Source organism: Ictidomys tridecemlineatus, chromosome 4 (assembly GCF_052094955.1).
Source record: "Ictidomys tridecemlineatus isolate mIctTri1 chromosome 4, mIctTri1.hap1, whole genome shotgun sequence".
Taxonomy (NCBI): domain Eukaryota; kingdom Metazoa; phylum Chordata; class Mammalia; order Rodentia; family Sciuridae; genus Ictidomys; species Ictidomys tridecemlineatus.
In genome coordinates, this window is record NC_135480.1 from 98,117,360 (window position 1) to 98,139,294 (window position 21,935).

Consider the following 21,935-nt stretch of genomic DNA (forward strand, 5'->3'; position numbering starts at 1 on the left):
ATTTTCACTCTTTCCAAGTAGATGTTAGCTGAGTGACTCTCTATGCTTGTTCCCCATGGAGCTCTGGGTATTTCTGCTGGTTGGTTCTTCATAAAACACTTTATCTTCAAGCCACGTCATATTCAAAACCAGCCTGTTCTTGTTAGGAACACAGGCTGTCACTTCATCTTTTGTTTTCCATGCTTTTCTTCTAAATTTTTTCCTTTCTTGAAGACCACCACACATGGCCTGTTAATTATTTTGATCCCACCTCTACTTATTTTGTCACCTCCATCACCACCCCACAAAACCCTATCACATTACACTGCCAAAAGCTTTGTTTTGTCATACTGTTTTACTATGAATTTTTGAATTATTCCATAATAATTTTTACAGAATTATGTCTTTCTTTGTTTTTATTTGTATTATCTTTCCGTTAAAGCAATGTAAAGCTTTTGACGGCAGTTATTTCATGTGACTTCTTGACCACTGTATGCTCAAAGCTAGATGGTATCTGGAACTTGATAGAGGTTCCATAAATATTTCTGATGATCTGAGTGTACAGTGGGCACTGAACTGCAAACTATGGCTCATTGACAAATGAATATAAAATGTATTATCCCCTTCCCAAAGGAAACTGGACAAACAGGCTTAAGATGTCTTATTATATCTGTTTTTTCCCCAGATAGAGTAAGAGTAGGTTGGAGCCCTATTATATAAAATTAAGGAAGAGTATTGTCAAATTATTTTGTGATAATTAAATTGCCCTATTCAACAGACATTCTTATATCATTCACTCCTTTTTGGTCACTTTATGGGAAGGCCTATTGAAGTGCAAATGAGAGTGATTACCATGATAACTTTCCTGTGTACATTAGAGGAACCAATATTGTTCATTATATATTGAATGGCTTTCAAACATTTTTAGTGGAGCATTTTTCCTAAGCAGAATCTCACCTAGAAGTGCAATACCCACATAGGTCAGAGTGACTGGTACTAGGGCTGAATTGTAGTGGGTGGAACCTGTACCCGGCCCACCAGGCACCTCTCCTGTCTCCAGTCCCAGAATAAAATGGAGCAAGGTCTTAATATCATAAAGTTTAGACTAATCTCTCCATTTGAGAAACTGTTGCTCAGAGAACTGAAGTGACTTATTTGGTCTTACAATTACTGTACATAATAGAGCGAAGACCTAGATCCTCCAATTCTAGCACACTGTACTTTCGTATGTGATATCCTAATATCCATGGATGCTAAATGATGATTAGAGCTTCTCAGTGGGAGTTCTATAAGGAGAGAAAGTTAGATATTTCTGGGATCCAGAGACCTTCTGCTTCTCCTCTGGAGCTGTGGGAGAATCACCTCATAAGACTCCTCATTTGGAAATCAGCTTACATCTGTTTATAGTGGTAGACATATTGAAATGAGACTTCTTTCTCCAAGTGTTTATTTTACAATTACTTATAGATTACATGTGCCAGAGAGAAGAGCTTTTACTCATAGGTGTCTTAACTTCCCATTGATGAAGAGCAGCACGAATCTGTCTGGTGCAGATATGATCTTTTTATTTGTAAGTGAAATTCCACAGTAGAAATAGTTTACTTGGCTGAACTGGTGGATCCATACAAGCCACAGTACAGATTATCTTCTCATCTACCTTGGAGTTCTGAGACAAAAATGATACCCAATATGCTAGCAGGCACTCAATAGATCATTTCCCTAAATGAATGAATTTCAGAGATACATGCTATCTAGCAAATATAATTTAAGAATATATTAATTTGATTTCCAACTACATATTGAGGTGGGTGGACATTATTTGTGCCATATGCAATTGTGATATCCCAGGCATCAATGATGCTCACATTGAGATCTTGAAAAATGTCCATCATGACAAAGTTTTGAATGTAGCCATGAAAATCACTTAATCTTTCCGCATCATTGTGCATCTCCCTGATGTTTTCTCTCTTGATAATGACTGTGGTGTCTGGGCTTCTCAGAAGCAGTCGCTGAACAGCTTTGTGTACATTGAGGGCCCTTCGGATGAAAACATCAATGGGAAAGGGTCTGAAATGCTGGCCCAGACAAATAACAACAACAGTGTTTTTTCCTCCTTCAGTTCTGTCAATGACTCGGGCCAGGTACTCAATATCTTTGACTGAATACGTAGATGATCCAACTAAGGGATAAGCATGTTTTTGCCACTGGATGTTGATATTCCTATCCAAGTCCACAACTAGTTCGCTTTGCATTTTTCCATGCTCGTGCAGATTCACTGCCTTGAGTGCTGGAGACAAACAAGCAATCCCAAAATGAGAGGAGAATAAAGTTATAAGATTGACAAGTCATGGTGAATGAATAAAAATAAAGAACTTAATGCTAAGTGAAATAAGCTAGACTCAGACAGTCAAGGATAAAATGTTTTCCTTCATCTGTGAAAGCTAGAAAAAAATAAGTGTGAAAGGAGGGAAGAGGAAATCTCATGAAAATAGCAGAGAGGTCAGTGGAATAGAGGAAAGTGATTGAGTGGAAAGGTGGACGGACCGGAAAAGGGAAGAATGGTGGAATGAATCTTACCACACATTCCTATAAGCGTACACCACAGTGAATTTCACCTTTATAGATCCAAAACACACTAATTAATAAAACTGTAAATAAATAGAAGAAAGATCAGTAGAATAGAGGAAAGGGAACAGGAGTAAGGAAGAGAAGGAAAGAAGAAGTACTGGCAACAGAACTGGAGCGAATTATATTCCATGCTTGTATAATTATGTTAAAACAAATCCAATGTTATGTATAACTATAATGCACTAAAAATGTTTGTCAGTCATAAATATAAGAGAAAATATTTGGTGATTATATATAAATAAACTAATCATGTTTGATTTATTATAGGCTTGATTGAAGGGACACTTTTGAAATTTAATTGAATAATTAAAAATATCATAGATTATGTATGTCCTTTTGCAGAACCGTGCCACTGGATGAATGGTAAGGCACTGAAAAAACTGCACTGGAGGACGATGTGGTTAGTTTTGTAAGTATTATTTTTGTAAAACTTGTTGGTTCTAGATTAAAATTATTTGAAGACACAGAAAGATACTAACTAATGTTATTTGTATTAAGAAACAAAAATAAATCTATTTCTTCAAATACTTGCAAAATCCCAGAAGACTAAGGTTATATTCTAAACTTCTGTGTTTCCTTCCATATGCATGGAATTGTAGTGAGTACATCATCTATAATAATAATAGTATTACTGTTTGTGAAATCATTTACAGTTTACATTTATTTAAACTGAGGCAATCACTCATGTCAACATCCCTCATTTATATGTCTAATTGTCATATCATAGGAAGAAAAACTCAAGAGAGAAAAAATCCCCTGCTGAAGACTACACAGTGTGTAAAGAACACTGAAGTTCCCACCACATCTTATGAAACTATCCTACCTGATCTTGACACATCTGGAAATAAACACAGCACAAGTAGAATAAGATAAAGTCCTACCATTTTTCAGCATTTCAATTACATCCTTATCTAAATATTAAGGCCAGATGATTTATAGCAAAAATATCAGTGGGAAATGTGTATTAAATGATTACTAATGCTTTGTCACATGTGCTACCTTAGAAGTAAAGAGGTATGTTTGTAGACTTAACCTAGTGACTAGAAAGCAGACATGCTGGAGGATTGGTTGGTGGAAAATGGCAGAATGATTTTCTTCACTCTGCTTCCAACTTACTTCAGTTTTCTCCTGCAAAGCAGACTCTGGCTACAAAGTTCAGCTTTAAGGGGAGATGTTTTCCAACTGCAACATCCAAAATGAGCTAAAGAGGTTAATTAACTCAGTACTGCAGTACTCTGTAGAACTAAGAGACCCTCCATTGTAGAATGTGATGCTGAAGGTCGTCACTAGACCCTTGCTTTTGTAGCTGAGCAAACTGAGGTCCCAAGGAGTTTTGTCATTTTTCATATGTCAGGAGTGAAAACTCCCCCCCTTTATTGGGAATTCTTAAAACTTGAAATCCAGGTCCTACTGATTTCGCTTTTATTAAGAGAATCATCTTTCTCGCTAAGTTGGAGATCCTGAGTGGCTTCATGTCTGGAAGACCAGGATGGAGCCACCATGACTGAATAATCCTAGGTAATAGGAACCGGACACAGGGACATAGATAGGCAGGTAGTGACAATTTTCTAGGTAAGATTGATGAGGTATGTTAGTGGATTTTGAGGTATTGTGGGTGTACTCTTAGTTTTGTAAATATAGCAACTGGACTAGGATTCTTCCAGCTGTATCTGAACCCAACTCTAACATTAACTATGGATAATGGCAATTTCTGTTGTTTTGGGGGGCTCTTTCTATGTGCAAATGTGCCTTGCAATGTGTTGAATTCTTTATTTCGTTTACCTGATTTCATTTTCAACATAAGCACCATGTTTATTGGATATATGAGGAAAATGTGGCAGAGAAAATAAATAACAGGCCAAAGATCATTTTTTCTAATGGACTCAGTCTAGTTCTGTTAGACTCTAAATCCCATGCTTTTAAACACTATGCCAATGTGATCTAAGTTTTACTTTCCTCTTGTATCTGTCATACTATCAGGTGATAATAAGAGTGATGATAATTTACATAAAACCTCACTTCCTCAAAGATAATGATCAAAATTCACCATCTGTATTACCTCATTTTATCAGGTGGGTATTTTTTTTTCATTTGTAGGTGACAGATGAGTAAATCCCAGGACAGACTATTTATGTAATTGGTTCAAGTCACTGATATAGGATCTGAAGTCAGATTCTGAACTCAGTACATCTGGATCTAGAATCCACACCCATAATCTTCACACTAACTATAGAAAGTGGACATTTTAATTTCTGAAATCATTTTAGCTCCATTGATAATTTCTATGTTTTCTGGCTAAATACTGTAGTGTGAATTTCTCATGGGCAGGGAGGTGATAAACATTTTTCTACACTTGTTCCCTTCATTTCAGATCAATGTATTCTTGTAAAGGAAATATATCTATGTCCTATGAAAAATTTTGGTGTATTGTGATGAAGAAATATGATAAAGATGAGCCATTTCCTACATTTCTTATTCTCCTTGAAAGGTAAGAAAAATTTTGAAGGGAATATGAATAAAGCTTAGACTGAATCATACTGTTAATGTTGGATTTGAAGTATTCAAACCATTGGCGGATGGTGGAATCTCCCAATAGGTGTATGGATTTTCCTCTCAGGCACTCATTCATTTTGATTGGAGCCAAACTGCAGGAGCCAGGATGCCATATTTGTTTCCAGACATGCCCACTGGGGATTGTGGATGTCATTCCAGGCTTGCATTTCTCCTTTAGTGGAATTGGGTCTTCTGCAAAAATCAGCAAGAAGGTACCTTCTAAAACATCAAATTATCCATCAGTATTGCTAAAGAACTTTCTGTCATTTCTAAGTGTCCTCTTAATAGGGGGATGAAGATAGTGGTCACGGTAGAAAAGCCTTACAGAAATATCCTCATATGGAATAGCTGTTTTTCAGGAAAAAAAAGATCTGAGTTTCCCAATGTGTATCATTAATGTTCATTATAATAGCACATGTTTTCTCCCAGAAGTCAAAATGACTCTCTGTTAAACTTTAAGTATTTGTCAGTCTTTCTATAAAAGCAATGCCATTCATTTTTGTAGAGTAATGAAAAATCATGCATAGTATCATTTAAGTCACCTTTTCCTTAAGTTTTTCATACTCTGTCATAATGGGTTAAAAGCCACCAAAAAAATCTATGAATTCATTGAGTTAAATTCAAGATCATAGAAAAAATCATAATAAGTTTGGTAACATCCAATCTGTTTGAGCGGTCTGAAGGCTAGAGAGAGTCCTGAAGTTCCATGAAGGGCCTGGTATTCACCTCCTAGTTGGTTAATGAAGGGTCTGAGGTGGCTATAATAGTGAGGTGACAGGTCTGGGGCACTGATTGTTTATTTATTTGGAGAACTTTAGTATTTTAATGACTGGTATAGGCTTATTCATATATGCAGGGTAAAAAATACCATTTCTACAACAAGGTACATAATTATATTTCAGTGTGGGAAAGTATATTAACAATTAGCAAACCTTTAATGCTGCACTGCCAGAGACATAAATGATGTTGCCTTAAATCATTTTAGATAGGGTTTCCTAGGCTGTTTTGAGTTAAATAAATTAAAGGAAATAAATGTGGAAATTTCTACTTTGTATATCAAAGTTGTTTGAAATGTGAGAGATCAAGAGGAGATAATGATAGTAACCAGACTCCTAGGTAGCAGACTGGAAACCTCTAGATGGTGATTATTGGACTAGAAGTGATGCAGGAAGTGGTGATGGCGATGGTGTGGAGAAGGATGGTGTTGGAAAGGGGGCCTGGTAAAGAGTTAGGAGAGAGTTTCACAGTTTGTAGGTTATTGCGTAAGATGGACAGGTGATCTGTTATCTGATGAGTAGATCAATGATGAGAGATACAGTTACTAAAAGAGGCATTTGATATCCTAGGGATTCCAATAATTCACTCACATAGTACATGATATCTTGGCTCACATTAGACAAGATAAATGAGCATTGAGCTGATGAAATGAAAACTGAACAAGTCCAACAGAAAGAGGAAAAGCTGTAAGTATGTCTAGTACTAAGCACCCTCCACAAACACAGGAACACTTATTGTTGCATTTGGAGACACTAATCACATTGAAGTTTTTCATAATCTCCACACCCACATTTGACCTTTAAAAGACAAATATAGAAATGAACCTGCTGGTGGCCTCAAGTCAGGAAAGACTCAATAATTAAGATCATCTAGTTATTTTTTAGTGAATATCAATTATGGTTTCCTCAACTCAGGGCAGTAAGGAAATTTCCATTTAAAGAAATGGAAATTCCATGAGATCCAGGTACCCAGAAGGAGAGCAAAGACTTAGTAAGATGCAGAAAAAATATATTAGAGCACCCACACATATTTTTCATTCTCTTATGGTTTCCATTTTGCCTGAATTTCTCATTTCATTGACAAAGATTTAAAAAGCTTGTGAACTTCTGAAGAATGAGCCCTGTCCCCCAAATTAATTCACAGATCCTCTCCTAAATGGATCTTCATAAATGGTGCCTATGTTGATTTGTTTGTAGGACTTTCCTTTGGACCAACATATAGGTATTTCCACCAATATTTTTTTACCTTACAAATATGGTCCTTTCTTGTTTGCTAAGATAGGAAACTTCCTTGTTCTTAGAACGCATTTGGATGATTGCAGCACAGGGAACATGCTGAGGCCTCATGCAGTAGAAGGCTTCTTGGTCTTGAGCATCCAAGTACTGGCATAGTTCAGTGCTCGAGTTTAAAATCAGGGCACAATCACTATTGACCTGTGTGGACCCATTGATGAACTGGCCTGTGAAGATCACTCTGTCATAACCTTGGTTCCTTGCCCTCCAGAGAGCTGACACCCCTTCACTGGGGTGGATGAGCAGGAGAGACAGGGAGACCTGGCCCTCCCAGAACAGAGTGAAGCTGACAAGGTAGGTGCCATTGTTGAAGTCTGTCACCTTTCCTGAGGCACGTGCCTTCAGGGCTGGGGAGGACATCCTGGCCCTCAGAAAGTCCCCTCCATATTCCTTCCTGCGTCCCATTTGGTCCCTTGCCTCCAGCAGAATATCCAGCTGGTCCCCCCTGCAGTATGTGTCTCTAGAGTTGAGGACAGTGACTGTGCTATGTGTGGCACTGGTGATGCTGTTCACATGGATGAAGGGTCTGGGTGGGATCATTTGGTCTACTTTGTTCTGGATCTCACTTATTCTCTGCTCAGTCTCTGTTGGTGAAGCTGCTGGATTCAGAGATGCTCCAGGGCTTGAGGACTCTCTGATAATGTTCCAGTGATGGAGGGAGATAGGCAACTTGAGAGCAGTCTGTATCTGAAATGAGAAGAAAGGGAATAGAGAACACCAAAAATGTTCCCTTTTAACCTCACTTTTATCTTTTATGGAATAATGAGAGGTACTAAAATTAAATGACACATGTGTGTTATAGTCAATACACTTTTGATACTGTTAGCATTACTGTAGTTTCTGTTGGCTCATCAGTTTTGGAAGAACCATTTAAGCCCAATGAGCCTTAGAATCTTCTTTCTTAAATGGTGGTTGTAAAATCTACCTTGTTGGTCAACCTGAAAGACCAAATGAAAAAATGTTTTTAAATGTAATGAATGAATGCTTTTATTTAATTATTTTTATATAAAAACTAAAATTTAATAAAAAATATGTAATCCCAGACAAACAAATCTAATATGTTCATCACTATCATATCTCTCCTACAAGAAATGATAGTGGTAGTGGTTCAAGCTAAATGAAAAGAATGCCATAGTAACATAAAATATGGAAATGCATAAGGCTAATTTGTAAAAGTATGTACAAAGTCAGAATTCTCTAATAATGTAATGATGATGAGAAATCACTTATATCTTCATTATGAAGGTTAAACAGCAAAAGAATTAAAATAATAATGGCTAAATTAGTTTGTTGAAGGAAATAGAATACAAAAGAATATATTGTGAAATCAGACATTTAAAATATGGGTGGTATACAAGTAGATTTTATTCATGTGATGAAGCTTAAGCTGTTACCGGCTTAAATATGGTGCTATCACTATTAGAGTTTTTTGTATGTCTTATGGTAACCACAAAGAATATGTTTGTAGCAAGTACATAAAAGATAAAAAGTAAGAATTCAAAGCATACCACTAGAAAAAATCACTAGTCACAAAGGAAAAAATTGAGCATAGAGGAAAGAATAAACACTCCACAAAACAATAGGAAGACAGCAAAATGGAAGTAGTCTTTACATTTCAATAATTACCTATCATAATATAATAAATTCTCCTAAGGAGATATCATCATTGAACAGATGAAAAAAATAAAAATGACATAACTCTATGCTGCTGGCAAGAGACTTCACCTGTAAGAACACACACAATTAAAAGTGAAAGAATGGTAAAATACATTCCTTGCAAGTGAACAGGAAGAGAACAGTGTTAGCTATAGTTACATCAGATGAAACAAACTTTAAGTTAAAAATTTTAAAATAAACAAAAAGGTCATTATATAATGATAAAAGAGTCAAATAAGATGATATGTCTGTATGTGTTTGTGTGTGTATATGTATGTGTGTGTGTATATATATATAATTTCCATCCAACATTGAAGCAGATCAATATATAAAACAGATATTGATAGATCTGAGAGAGATAAACTATAATATAATTATTGTAGGGGACACTTTAATACCCATTTTCAGCTATGAATAGATCGTCTGGACAGAAAATCTGTAAGGAGACATCATAATTATATTTTAGCTGGGCTGGGGATGTAGCTCACAGTTGAAGTGCTGGCACTTGCCTAGCATGTGTGAGGCCCAGGGTCCCATATTCAGCACTACAAACCCAAAACCAAAACACTGCATCTCAAACAAAATGGAATTAATAAACATATATGAAATATCCACCCAATTGCAACAGAATACACACTCCTTTTAGGTGCACTCAGAATATTCTACCTGCTAGATCATATTAGGCCACATAAAAAATTTTAAGATTAAAATTTTGTCAAGTATCTTTTCAACTGCAATGTTATAAAACTAAAAATCAATAACAGAAAGAATTCAGGAAATTCACAAATTTAGAAAAATTAAATGGGTCAAAGAAGAAATAAAAAAAGAGTAAAGGATGGACTTGGCTCACTGGTAGAACATCTGCTTAGCATGTACAAGGTCCAAGATTCAATCCCTAGAACCACAGGGGGAAAAATAAATTAAAAAATATTTTGAGACAAATCACAATGTACTCATACCATAGTATACCAAAACTTAGGGATGCAGAAAAAAAAATTCTAATCAGGAATTTTATACCAATAAACACATCAAATAACCAACCTAATGTTGTACTTCAAGGAACTAGAAAAAGAAGAACAGATTTAGTCAAAGTTATAAGAAGAAGGACACAATAAAGATCAGAGCAGGAAAATAAAATAGAGAATAGAGAGTCAATAGAAATGATCACTAAAACTAAGTGATGTTTTTTTTAAAAAAAATATAAACTATAAGATTAGGAAAAATAAGGGTAAAGGTCCAAATTAAAAAATTCAGAAGTGAGAAAGTATACATTACAGCTGATAGCACAGAAATACAATGATCATAAAAGACCACTATGAACAACTACATGCCAGCAAACTAGATAGCCTAGAAGAGATGGATAAGTCCCTATACACATAACATTTAACAAGACTGAATCATGAAGAAATAAAAGATACAAATGGACTAAAAATGACTAAGAAGATTGAATCACTACTAAAATGTCTCACATTAAAGAAAAGCCTAGAATGTGAAGACTTCACTGCTAAATTCTAGCAAACATCTAAAGAAGAACTAATATCAATCTGTCTCAAGGTATTCCAAAAAACTGAAGAGGAAAGAATAGTTTTAAATTATTTTCATGAGGCCATCCTTACACTGAAATCAAAGACATATAAAGACACCAGAATAAAGAAAATTACATAGAGTAGGCCCCAGTCTATCCTACCAGCTGCCATTGGAGCTCAGGCTCCCAGCATAGGACCGCCTCTTCCAATCAGCAGACCACCAGAGGAGCTCAGGTCTGGCCCAGATGTTCTGCGCACACCTACATACATGAGACCCAGGCCTGGGGTAGGTCCAAGTTCACTCCCCCACACCTGGGAGCCCAAGCCTAACCCACTTCCATCTTGGAACACTGCAGACATCACCATAGCCTTCCCCATGCAGTAGCCCCTGCCTTTTGACAACAGATAGGACCTAGAAGCAGCTGCATCTCAGAGAACACATTCCAAAGCCCACCCTTTCAGTCCCATCCCTGTAAGACATTGCATCCATCTTGGGACATTTCCACTATTATCTCGAGTTACCTTGGCTATTGCCACCACCACCTTTAATTATAGTGGCATACATTGAGAGCCACCAGCAGGGTCTAAAAGCCCAATATCAAGGTGAGGTACAGACAATCTACATGGGTACTACAAGAATATAGTGGAATCTCAGATCCACACTGCAAGAAAGGAAGACACACAGACAACATGAAAAAACAAGGGAGGAAGTACCCCAAACAAACCAAGATACTACTATGGACAGTGAAGTTGATGAAATGTCAGAGAAGGAGTTCAAAAGGTTTATAATTAAAATCATCTGTAAATTAAAGAATGACCCAAATGAGCAAATACAGCCCAAAATTGATCACCCCAACAAAGAGATAAGAGAGCAAATACAGGTAGCAAAAGATTACTTCAAGAAAGAGATAGAGACTCTGAAAAAATGTCAGAAATCCTTGAAATGAAGGAAACAATAAACCAAATAAAAAAACTAAATAGAAAGCACAACCAACATACTAGGTCACTAGGAAGAAAGAACATCAGATAATGAAGACAAGTATACTATCTAGAAAATAAAGTTGATCACACAGTGAAGACAGTAAGAAACCATGAATAGAACATCCAAGAATTATGGGACAGCATCAAAAGACCATATCTAAGAGTTATTGGGATAGAAGAAAGCACAGAGTTTCAAACCAAAGGAATGCACCATCTTTTCAATGAGATAATAGAAAATTTCCCAAGCATGAAGAATGAATTGGAAAACCAAATACAAGAGGCTTACAGGACACAAAAATACAATAGATCAACACCAGGTCACATTATAATGAAAATGCCTAGCATACAGAATAAGGACAGAATCTTAAAAAGTTTCAAGAGAGAGGAATAAGATCACATATAGAAGAAAACCAATTCGTATCTAAGCATATTTTTCAATCCAGACCCTTAAAGCCAAGAGATCATGGAACAACATATACCAATCTCTGAAAGAAAATGGATGCCAACCAAGAATCTTATATCCAGCAAAACTAAGCTTTAGATTTCATGATGAAATAAAAACCTTCCATGATAAACAAAAGTTAAAAAATTTACAACTAGAAAGCCTGCATTACAGAACATCCTTGGCAAAATATTCCACAAAGAGGAAATGAAAAACGATAATGAAAATCAGCACAGGGAGGTATTACACTAAAGGAGAAAATAATCAGAGGAGAAACCAAGTTAAATACCAAAAAATAAACAAAAATGGATGGGAATACAAATCATGTCTCAATAATAACCCTGAATGTTAATGGCCTAAACTCACCAATCAAAAGACATAAGCTAGAAGATGGAATCCCCCCCCCCAAAAAAAGACCCAATAATATGTTGCCTCCAAACAATGGAGCATCTATGTTCATTGAACAAAGTCTTCTTAAGTTCAAGACCCAAAATCACAAAAATTTTGGGTGACTTTAACACACCTCTTTCACCACTGGATATATCTTTCTAACAAAATCTGAAGAAACTGACATATATAGAATATTTCATCCTTCAATGAGAGAGTACACTTTCTTCTCAGCAGCACATGGATCCTTCTCTAAAATGGACTATATATTATGCCACAAAGTAACTCTTAGCAAATATAAAAAAGTAGAGATACTATCCTGTATTCTAAAAGATCATAGTGGAAAGAGATTAGAAATCAATGATAAAATAAGAAGTAAAAGCTACTCCAACACCTGGGGACTAAATAATATGCTATCGAATGAACAATGGTTTACAGAAGACATCAAGGAGGAGATCGAAAAAAATTTTTAGAGGTGAATGAAAACACAGATACATACAGCATATTGAAATCCCTGAGACACTATGAAAGCAGTTCTAAGAGGAAAGTTCATTGCATGGAGTTCATTCTTTAAAAGAAGAAAAAGTCAACAAATAAGTGACATAACATTACATCTCAAAGTCCTAGAGAAAGATGAACAAATCAACACTAAAAGCAGTAGAAGACAGGAAATAATTAAAATCAGAGCTGAACTCAATGAAATTGGAACAAAAGAAACAACTGAAAAAAATGACAGAACAAAAAGTTGTTTTTTGAGAAAATAAATAAAATTGACAGACCCTTAGCCATGCTAACGAAGAGAAGGAGAGGGAAAACTCAAATCACTAACATACATGATGAAAATTGAAATATCACAACAGACAGTACAGAAATATATAAGATAATTAGAAATTATTTTGAAAACTTGTACCCCAATAACATAGAAACTATCAAAGGCATCCACAAATTTCTAGAGTCATATAATTTGCCCAAATTGAATCAGGATAACATACACAATTTAAACAGACCAATTTCAAGCAATGAAATAGAAGATGCCATCAGAAGCCTACCAACCAAAAAAAGCCCAGGACTGGATGGATATACAGCTGAGTTCTATAAGACCTTTAAAGAAGCACTAATACCAATACTCTTCAATTTATTTCAGGAAATAGAAAAAGAGGGAGCACTTCCAAACCCATTCTATGAGGCCAATATCACCCTGATTCTAAAACCAGGCAAAGACAGATTAAAAAAAGAAAACTTCAGACCAATATCTCTAATGAACATAGATGTAAGAATTTTCAATAAAATTCTGGTAAATCAAATACAAAAGCATATCAAAAAGACAGGGTACCACGATCTAGTGGCTTTCATCTCAGGGATGCAAGATTGGTTCAACACATGGAAATCAATAAATGTAATTCATCACATCAATAGACTTAAAGATAAGAACCATATGATTATCTCAATAGATCCAGAAAAAGCATTTGACAAAATACATCACCCCTTTATGTTCAAAACACTCCAAAAAAATAGGGAAAACAGGAACATATCTCAACATTGTAAAAGATATCTATGCTAAGCCCCAGGCCCACATAATTTTACTTTATTTTCATTTTTTTAAGAGAGAGAGAGAGAGAGAGAGAGAGAGAGAGATTTTTTGTAATATTTATTTTTTAGTTTTCAGTGGACACAACATCTTTGTATGTGGTGCTGAGGATCGAACCTGGGCCACATGCATGCCAGGTGAGCATGCTACCATTTGAGCCACATCCCCAGCCCCCCACATAATTTTAAATGGAGGGGAAATTAAAAGCATTTTCTCTAAAAACTTGAACAAGACAGTGTGCCATCTTTCACCACTTCTATTTATCATAGTTTTTGAAACACTGGCCAGAGAAATTAGACAGATGAAAGAAACTAAAGGGATATGGATGGGTAGGTAAAGAAGAACTCAAATTAGCACTATTTTCTGACAATATGATTCTATACCTAGAAGACCCAAAAAATTCCACCAGAAAACTTCTAGAACTAGTAAGTGAATTCAGCAAGGGAACAAGATACAAAATCAACACCCATAAATTCAAGGCTTTTTTGTACATCAGTGATAACTTCTCTGAAATGTAATCGAGGAAAACTACCCCTTTTACAATAGCATCAAAAAAAATACTTGGGAATCAATGAAAGAGGTGAAAGACTTCTACAATGAAAGCTACGAATTCTAAAGAAAGAAATTAAAGAAGACATTAGAAGATGGAAAGATCTACCTTGTTCTTGGATAGGCAAAATTAATATTATCAAAATGACCATACTACCAAAAGCACTATACAAATTTAATGCAATTCCAATCAAAATCCCAATGGCATTCCTTATAGAAAGAAAAAGCAGTCATGAAATTCATCTCAAAAAGCAAGAGACCCAGAATAGCTAAAGCAATTCTTAGCAAGAAGAGTGAAGCATCTCTATACCAGACCTTAAACTATACTACAGAGCATAACAAAACAGCATGGTATTTGCACCAAAATAGACCTGTAGACCAATGGTACTGAATAGAGGACACAGAGACTAACCCACATAATTACAGTTATCTTATATTTGACAAAGGCACCAAAAATATACATTGGAGAAAAGATAGCCTCTTCAATAAATTTTGCTGGGAAAAATGGAAATCCATATGCAACAAAATGAAATTAAACCCCTATCTCTCACCATGCACAAAACTCAAAGTGGATCAAGGACCTAGGAATTAAACCAGAGACACTTCGTCTATTAGAAGAAAAAGTAGGCCCAAATCTCCATTATATTGGATTATTCCCCAACTTCCTTAACAAGACTCCTATAGCACAAGAATTAAAACCACAAATCAAGAAATGAGGGCTGGGGATGTGGTTCAAATGGTAGCGCGCTGGCCTGGCATGCGAGGCACTAGGTTCGATTCTCAGCACCACATAAAAATAGATAAAGATATTAAAAAACAAAAAAAGAAATGGGATGGATTGGAACTAAAAAGTTTCTTCTCAGCAAAAGAAACAATCAGTGAGGTGAATAGAGAGCCTACATCTTGGGAGCAAATTTTTACCACTTGAACATCAGATAGAGTACTAATCTCTAGGGTATAGAAAGAACTCAAAAAGCTAAACATACACACACACACACACACACACACACACACAAATCCAATCAGTAAATACCAATATATTATTAAGAATTAAGAGAATGTGAAAAGTGTATAAGAAATAAAATCATCCCATAATCATGCCAACCATTGATACTACTGTTAAAATTTTGGTGAATTTCTCGTATTCCTTGTGTACCACTTTGACTGATAGCAAATAAATATTCATCATTAAATTTTGAGTTTTAAGCAATGACATCAAAATCTCTCAACCTTAAATCAAAGTCCTTTATTATTCCAGCCTACAGATATAGCTTAATATTTTACTCATTCTTGTCTTTTTGGATATTTATTGCTTTCAGTTTTTTATCATTTATTTAATTCTATAAAGAATGACTCTTCTTATAAGTCATTCTTTGCAATTCAAGAAATTTACCTAGAATCTCAGAAATAGAATAACTAGTAAAACGTGGTGAACATTGTTAAAGAATTTGATACATACTATGAAATTATTAAAAATAAAATTGTTCCATTTTTACATCCATACCAGAAGTGCATGAGAATTCTAGTCTTACCTTATGCTCTCCACAGTAGGTAGCTCCTTTTTAGAGACATTTGCCTTTGATGAAAGCTTAGCTTTTCCACTGTCTAGCTATGCAGTTTTGGTCAAGTTGTTCACCTCTCTTGAATCAGTTTTATCATTTGAGTATCAGGTCATAAAAAATAAACACCTTATGTAGTTATTGTGAGGATGGATGGAATAACATCTGAAGCATTAGGAAAGATACTGGCACATGCTAAATATTCATTATTACAGTCTGTCTTATTTGATAACTAAAGATTTTTAAGAATATCTTGACATGTCAAATAATAAAATAGTAGGATGAATAATTACTATTAATCATTTGTCAGGATTTCTAATAAAGGCAGAGTAGTTTGTACTGGACCAATTCTCCTGTAGACACTAATGATAAACCCCAAACAAATATATATTTTAAAAATCAACTCTCTAAAGGCAGTGGAGAATGAACACAAGCAGGCAGGAGCTGGAGGGCAGTTGACACCTGAAGAATGGGCAGCACAGGACTTGCATTCTAAGTACTGACTGAAGTTCTTTAGGCTGTAGGAAACTCAGAACCTCAGCACCAGAAGCAAGAAATATACAGATAAATAAACTCTTTTTATTCCTTAAAGTACCCATATTTATTTAGTAAATTAAAGTTAAAGACTCAAAATATAGCAGGAAAAGGAAAACAGAGGAGCCAAGAAAGAAAAAAAAATAGAAGGACCAAACAGAAAATAAATAGCAAAGTGATCAATCTAAATCCTCTCATTTTAATAATTCTATTGGATGTAGGTGGACTACCTGCCTCACTAAAAGGCAGAAACAAAAAAAGCAAGAGCCAACCATTTGCTGTCTACAAGGAACACCACTGAAGTATAGGATACTTATAGGTTGAAAGTTATATGTTATATTTCATACAGACAGTGATAGACCATATAAGAATACAAAACCACAATATTATTAGTTTTGTTGACAAAGAGTATCACTAGAAATAAAGATGACTATTTCCTCATGATAGAAGAATCATTTTGTCAGAAACCATAGCAATCATACATATGTATACACTTGTACACACATGTACCTATAAATGAAAAATTAAAAGGGAAAATGGAAAAAATCCACAATCAAAATTAGAAATTTAATAAACGCACTCAGTAGTTGCTACATGAACTATATGAAAAAATGGGCAAGGACCCAGAGTATCTAAATAATGTTTTCATAGTAATGTATTTGAACCATCACACCACATTATCAGATATTTATATATTATTACAACTTTAAGTGATTTTTAGAATGACAGAATTATTTTCTTTTTTATTTAATTAATTTTATTTTTTAAAATACACAACACCAGAATGCATTACAATTTTTATTACACATATAGAGCACAATTTTTCATATCTTTGTATAAAGTATGTTCACGCAAATTCATGTCTTTATCCTTGTACTTTGTTTTTTTGCATTACAATTATTACAGTTCTTATTACACATATATACCACAATTTTTCATATCTCTGTTTGTATATACAGTAGGTTGACACCCAGTAGGTTGTGTGCATACATGTACTTTGGATAATGATGTCCATCACATTCCACCATCCTTGCTAATTTCCTGCCTCCTCCTTTTCCCTCCCACCCCTCTTACCTATCTAGAATTCATCTATTCCTCCCATATTCCCCCTCCCTACCCCACTATGAGTCAGCCTCCTTATATCAGAGAAAACATTTGGCATTTGTTTTGGGGGGATTGGCTAACTTCACTTAGCATTATCTTCTCCAACACCATCCATTTATCTGCAAAAGCCATGATTTTATCCTCTTTTATTGCTGAGTAAAATTCCATTGTGTATATATGCCACATTTTTTGTGCTTATAATTTTTGGTAGAAATAAAACAAGCAAAGTCTGATTTAAGATGAAGGACTAAGCACATATGGAGGTCTCAATATTTTGCCATAAAAATCCTATAAAACACAGAAAAGAACTTCACAAATCTTTCTCTGGGAAACAGAAATGCCTTAATTGAACCAGAACTAGTGGGAAATCTCCAGAAAAAATGAGAGATTAAACCAAGATGAGATTAAATTAAGAAAGAAAAATCATAGCTCCAAACACAGGTAAGTGTTCTGGAAAAGATGGAAGCCATGATACAAATATACTTTCCATCTTCAAAGAGATGCTGGAGGCATTAATGAATCAAGTAGAGATCCTGGAAAGTTAAAATTTTATTGTTCAATATGCAACAGTCAATGGTGCTCCTCTATACCATCAATAAGCAATTAGAAATTCTCATTTTAAAAAGAACAGCATATACAAACAAAATATTATAGCAACATGTAATTATAAAGTACCTAGGAATAAATCTAATGGAAAATGTTCAAGACCTATAGGCAGAAACTGTAAGATTTACTGAAACACTTGAAGAAGATGTAAATAAATAGATATCCAATGTTGCTCAACAGAAAAATATAAACGTCAGCTTTTCCAACTGGACTTATGTAAGTTGAGGTCATGCTTATAGAATTTAACCAAAGTTTTTCTTCAGATTTGATAGGCTGATTCCAAAATGTGCAAGGAAGAGTGAAGAGCTACGATGGGGCCAAATCTTCTGAAGTGAAACAAACAATGGTAATGTGACCTGCAAGCTTTCAAGACTAATTTTGAAGCTCTGTCAGAAATAACAATGTAGTGTTGGCACAAGGAAGACAAAGTGGTCAATGGAACAGAACAAGAGCCCCAAAAGGGACCTTCACTTGGTAGACCTTTTGAGATATGAGGTGGCAGGCCCTAGAAAGAAAGGACTACATTAAATAAAAGGAGGTGGCTATCTATATGGAAATAAAAGAACCACAGAAAGAAACAAAAACAAAACAAAGCACATGCATTGAAAGGTTAAAAGTCAAAAGTAAGATTTTTTATTAGAGCTTCATAATTATACATAGTAGTTGGGTTCACTTGGACAAATCATACATGCAAGCAATTTGATTTCAATTCCCAGACACCCTTTTCTTCCTTCCTTCCTCCCTCTCCCTAATCTCCCTCCACTACTCAACTAAACTTCCTTTCTTCTACATATACATAAAAGTGAATTTCCCTTTGGCACCTCTATATAAGAATCTAAAATGATTTTATTAAATTCATTCCATTTATCTTCCTCTTTCCCTTCCTTCCTCACTTTTGACCTCCTTGTTCTACTCCACTGATTTTCTCTGTGTCTTTCTGGTATCCCATCTCCTCCCAAACCATCTTCTTTCCTGTGCTTTGCTCTAGCTTTCACATATGAGAGAAAACATTCCACCTTGATATTCTAAGTCTGGCCTATTTCACTTAGCATTCTGTATTTTCATCAATGTACTGACAATTTCCTTGTTCCAATACTACATAATGGCAAATACCATTATTCCATTATTCTTTATGGCTGAGTAAGACTCCATTATGTCTATATACATGTTTTCTTAGTCCATTCATCTATTGATGAACATCTGGGTTAATTCCAAAATTTGACTATTGTGAACAATGCTGCTATAAACATTAAAGTGGCTGTATTGCTATAATATGCTGATTTTAGATTTTCAAAAGCAACATTTAAAAATTTTTTTAAGGAGAGAGAGAGAGACAGAGAGAGAATTTTTTAAATATTTATTTTTCAGTTTTCGGCGCATCTTTGTTTATGTGGGGCTGAGGATCGAACCCAGGCGGCATGCATGCCAGGCGAGCACGCTACAGCTTGGGCCACATCCCTAGCCCAACATTTAAAATTTCAGTAGATTATTTAGACAAGTAATCTAAATAATTAGATTGGACTGTGGAAATATTTCTCTTCAGAGTAAAAAGGCAGATAAATTTTACTATATGAAAATAAGCGTATATTTTTCTTCAGATGTTTTGTAAAAGAAGGTGAAGAAACAGGGTCTGTGTGTAAACACTCACAGTGTTACCCTCTCACATGCTGCTTAATGATTTTCAGCCGCTCTGCTTCTTAAAATGTGTGCACGCCTTTGAAACTCCCCTACTGCATTTTATAGGTCTTGAAGTTTGGATTTTCCTAGAACAGGTGAGGTATCAAGTAAAAATATACTTTTGCAAACACAGAAAGAAAGCGATTCCTACCTTTGTGGACTTTTGGAGAACTGTAAAAGCGATCAAGAAGGCTAATATCAGCAGCAGTAGCCACAGTGACTTCCGATTGGTCACAGTTGTTTTCATGATCAGGACCCTACAAGAGACAACAAAACACACAATGCAACAAAACAGAAAGAAAAACGTGGAAACACCCCAAGTGCCTGTGCCTCCTCAGATGAGTTCCTCCTAGAGGTAAACCTTGCACCCCCCCAGTCCCTACCCCCCCACCCCCCCAACCCCTACCCCCCCACCCCCCCAACCCCAACCCCCCACCCCCCCATCCCCCCAGCCCCCTGTCTGTAAATTTGTTCCGTTTTCTTGTTTTCCTTGGAGACTTTCTGGCACCCACTAACCTTGAAAATATATATTTTAAAACTTATGTTTATTACTTCCTTTTAAAATTGTTTTAGGCTTTATCAGTGTTTCTCTTCAATTCATATGATTTGTCTTTGATCTGGAATTTTAACTTGTGATTTAAAATCAGATTGCTTGGGCTGAGAGTATCACTCAGTGGTAGAGTGCCTGTCTAACATGAAGAAGGCCTTGGGTTTTATCCTTGGCATCATAATAAGTAAAAAAAATAAAATCCAGTTGCTTGAATGATGCCTTTCTAAAATGTTTATCCCTGAAAATTTACTTCCCCTCCTAGAAGCAACTCTTACCCTGTACTCTCAGTTTACACACAGACTTTAGAAGTTTCTGCACTCAAGAATAAATGTCACCACTCTCCCTCACCTGCTCCACTTAGAAAATGTTTTCTTACCTTTAGTTGTAAAGACTTCTTCAATCCTACACCTAGGAACTCCTGTGAGCGGGGTGTGGAGGTTTTCTCCTGAAGCTCCAGTGTGTTACTGAGGCAACTCTTCTCTGTAACAAAATAAATCACAAGTTGTAGACTGGATACTTATTTTAAAAATATTTTTTTAGTTGTAGTTGGACACAATATCTTTATTTTATTTATTCATTTTTATGTGGTGCTGAGGATCAAACTCAATGCCTCACACCAGCTAGGAGAGTGCTCTACTGCTGAGCTACATCCCCAGCCCCTGGGTACTTTTTACTTGGACTTACAACCTTCTGTGTAATTCAGCTTCAAATTGTCAGGCATGCCAACCCACCTTAAGGAGGGGCCTGGATCACAAAGTTTAATCATCACTTCAAGGCGGCACAGGCAAGAGAAATAAATGCTCTGAAAAGTAGGTGAAGTGATTTCAATGTCTTAAGACTTTAGTAGTCTAATTCTAGGAAGGACATGATAAATATCTGAGAAGACAAAAAGAAATGTTGCCAGAAGTTCAAGTGATTGAGAATAAACAGTCATCCATGGAGAACTGAACTTCCTATTTTCCATGTGAACCTTGTTATGAAGGCCCCAATGCCTTGTTTTGAAGATCCTGTTGCGTATTATCTTATGTTCAATAAAATTTGCTGAATTGAACTGAAAGAACCTTAAATACAATACAGGCAAGACATCTCAGACTGAGTACATTTGTGAATTCTAATTTGGAAGACCAGGGTGATATCTTACAGGAATTCTGAAGTCTGGTCTTTCAAGATGAATCCAAGTCATATAGACTATAAACTGTGACAAGCCCTCATGTGTGATCCTAGGTTCTAAAAGGACTCTGTGTTTGAGGAGAAATGGCTCTCAAATATTACAGGCCAAGACTTAAAACACTTTAGAATTTCAGCAATTAAACTAGAACAATTTGGAAAAAACAAAGCAGATGTCCTTAGGATAAAACGGAGATTGTGTTAGGTCAAACAGAGCCAGTCTTTTGTATTCGTTGGTTCTGCAACTGAGAATTCAACCAACCACGATGGAAAAGTTTTGAAACAGGACACTGCACATGTACTGGACATGTACAGACTTTTATCATTAGTCCTAAAAGAGTACAGCATAAAAACTATTTATAAAACATACTGCAACACTT

General features: G+C 35.6%; 1 protein-coding gene across 1 annotated transcript; it reads right to left on the minus strand.

Moving 5' to 3' along the window:
- Positions 1-1,529: 1,529 nt before the first annotated feature.
- Positions 1,530-20,094, minus strand: LOC101960648 (NXPE family member 4). The gene is made up of 5 exons (XM_078045132.1): positions 19,990-20,094; positions 7,183-7,916; positions 6,667-6,734; positions 5,146-5,349; positions 1,530-2,266 (listed from the first exon to the last, which is right to left on the minus strand). Exons 1-5 carry the CDS (start codon positions 20,083-20,085, stop codon positions 1,731-1,733), a joined length of 1,638 nt encoding a protein of 545 aa, XP_077901258.1. The 5' UTR covers positions 20,086-20,094; the 3' UTR covers positions 1,530-1,730.
- Positions 20,095-21,935: the final 1,841 nt, after the last annotated feature.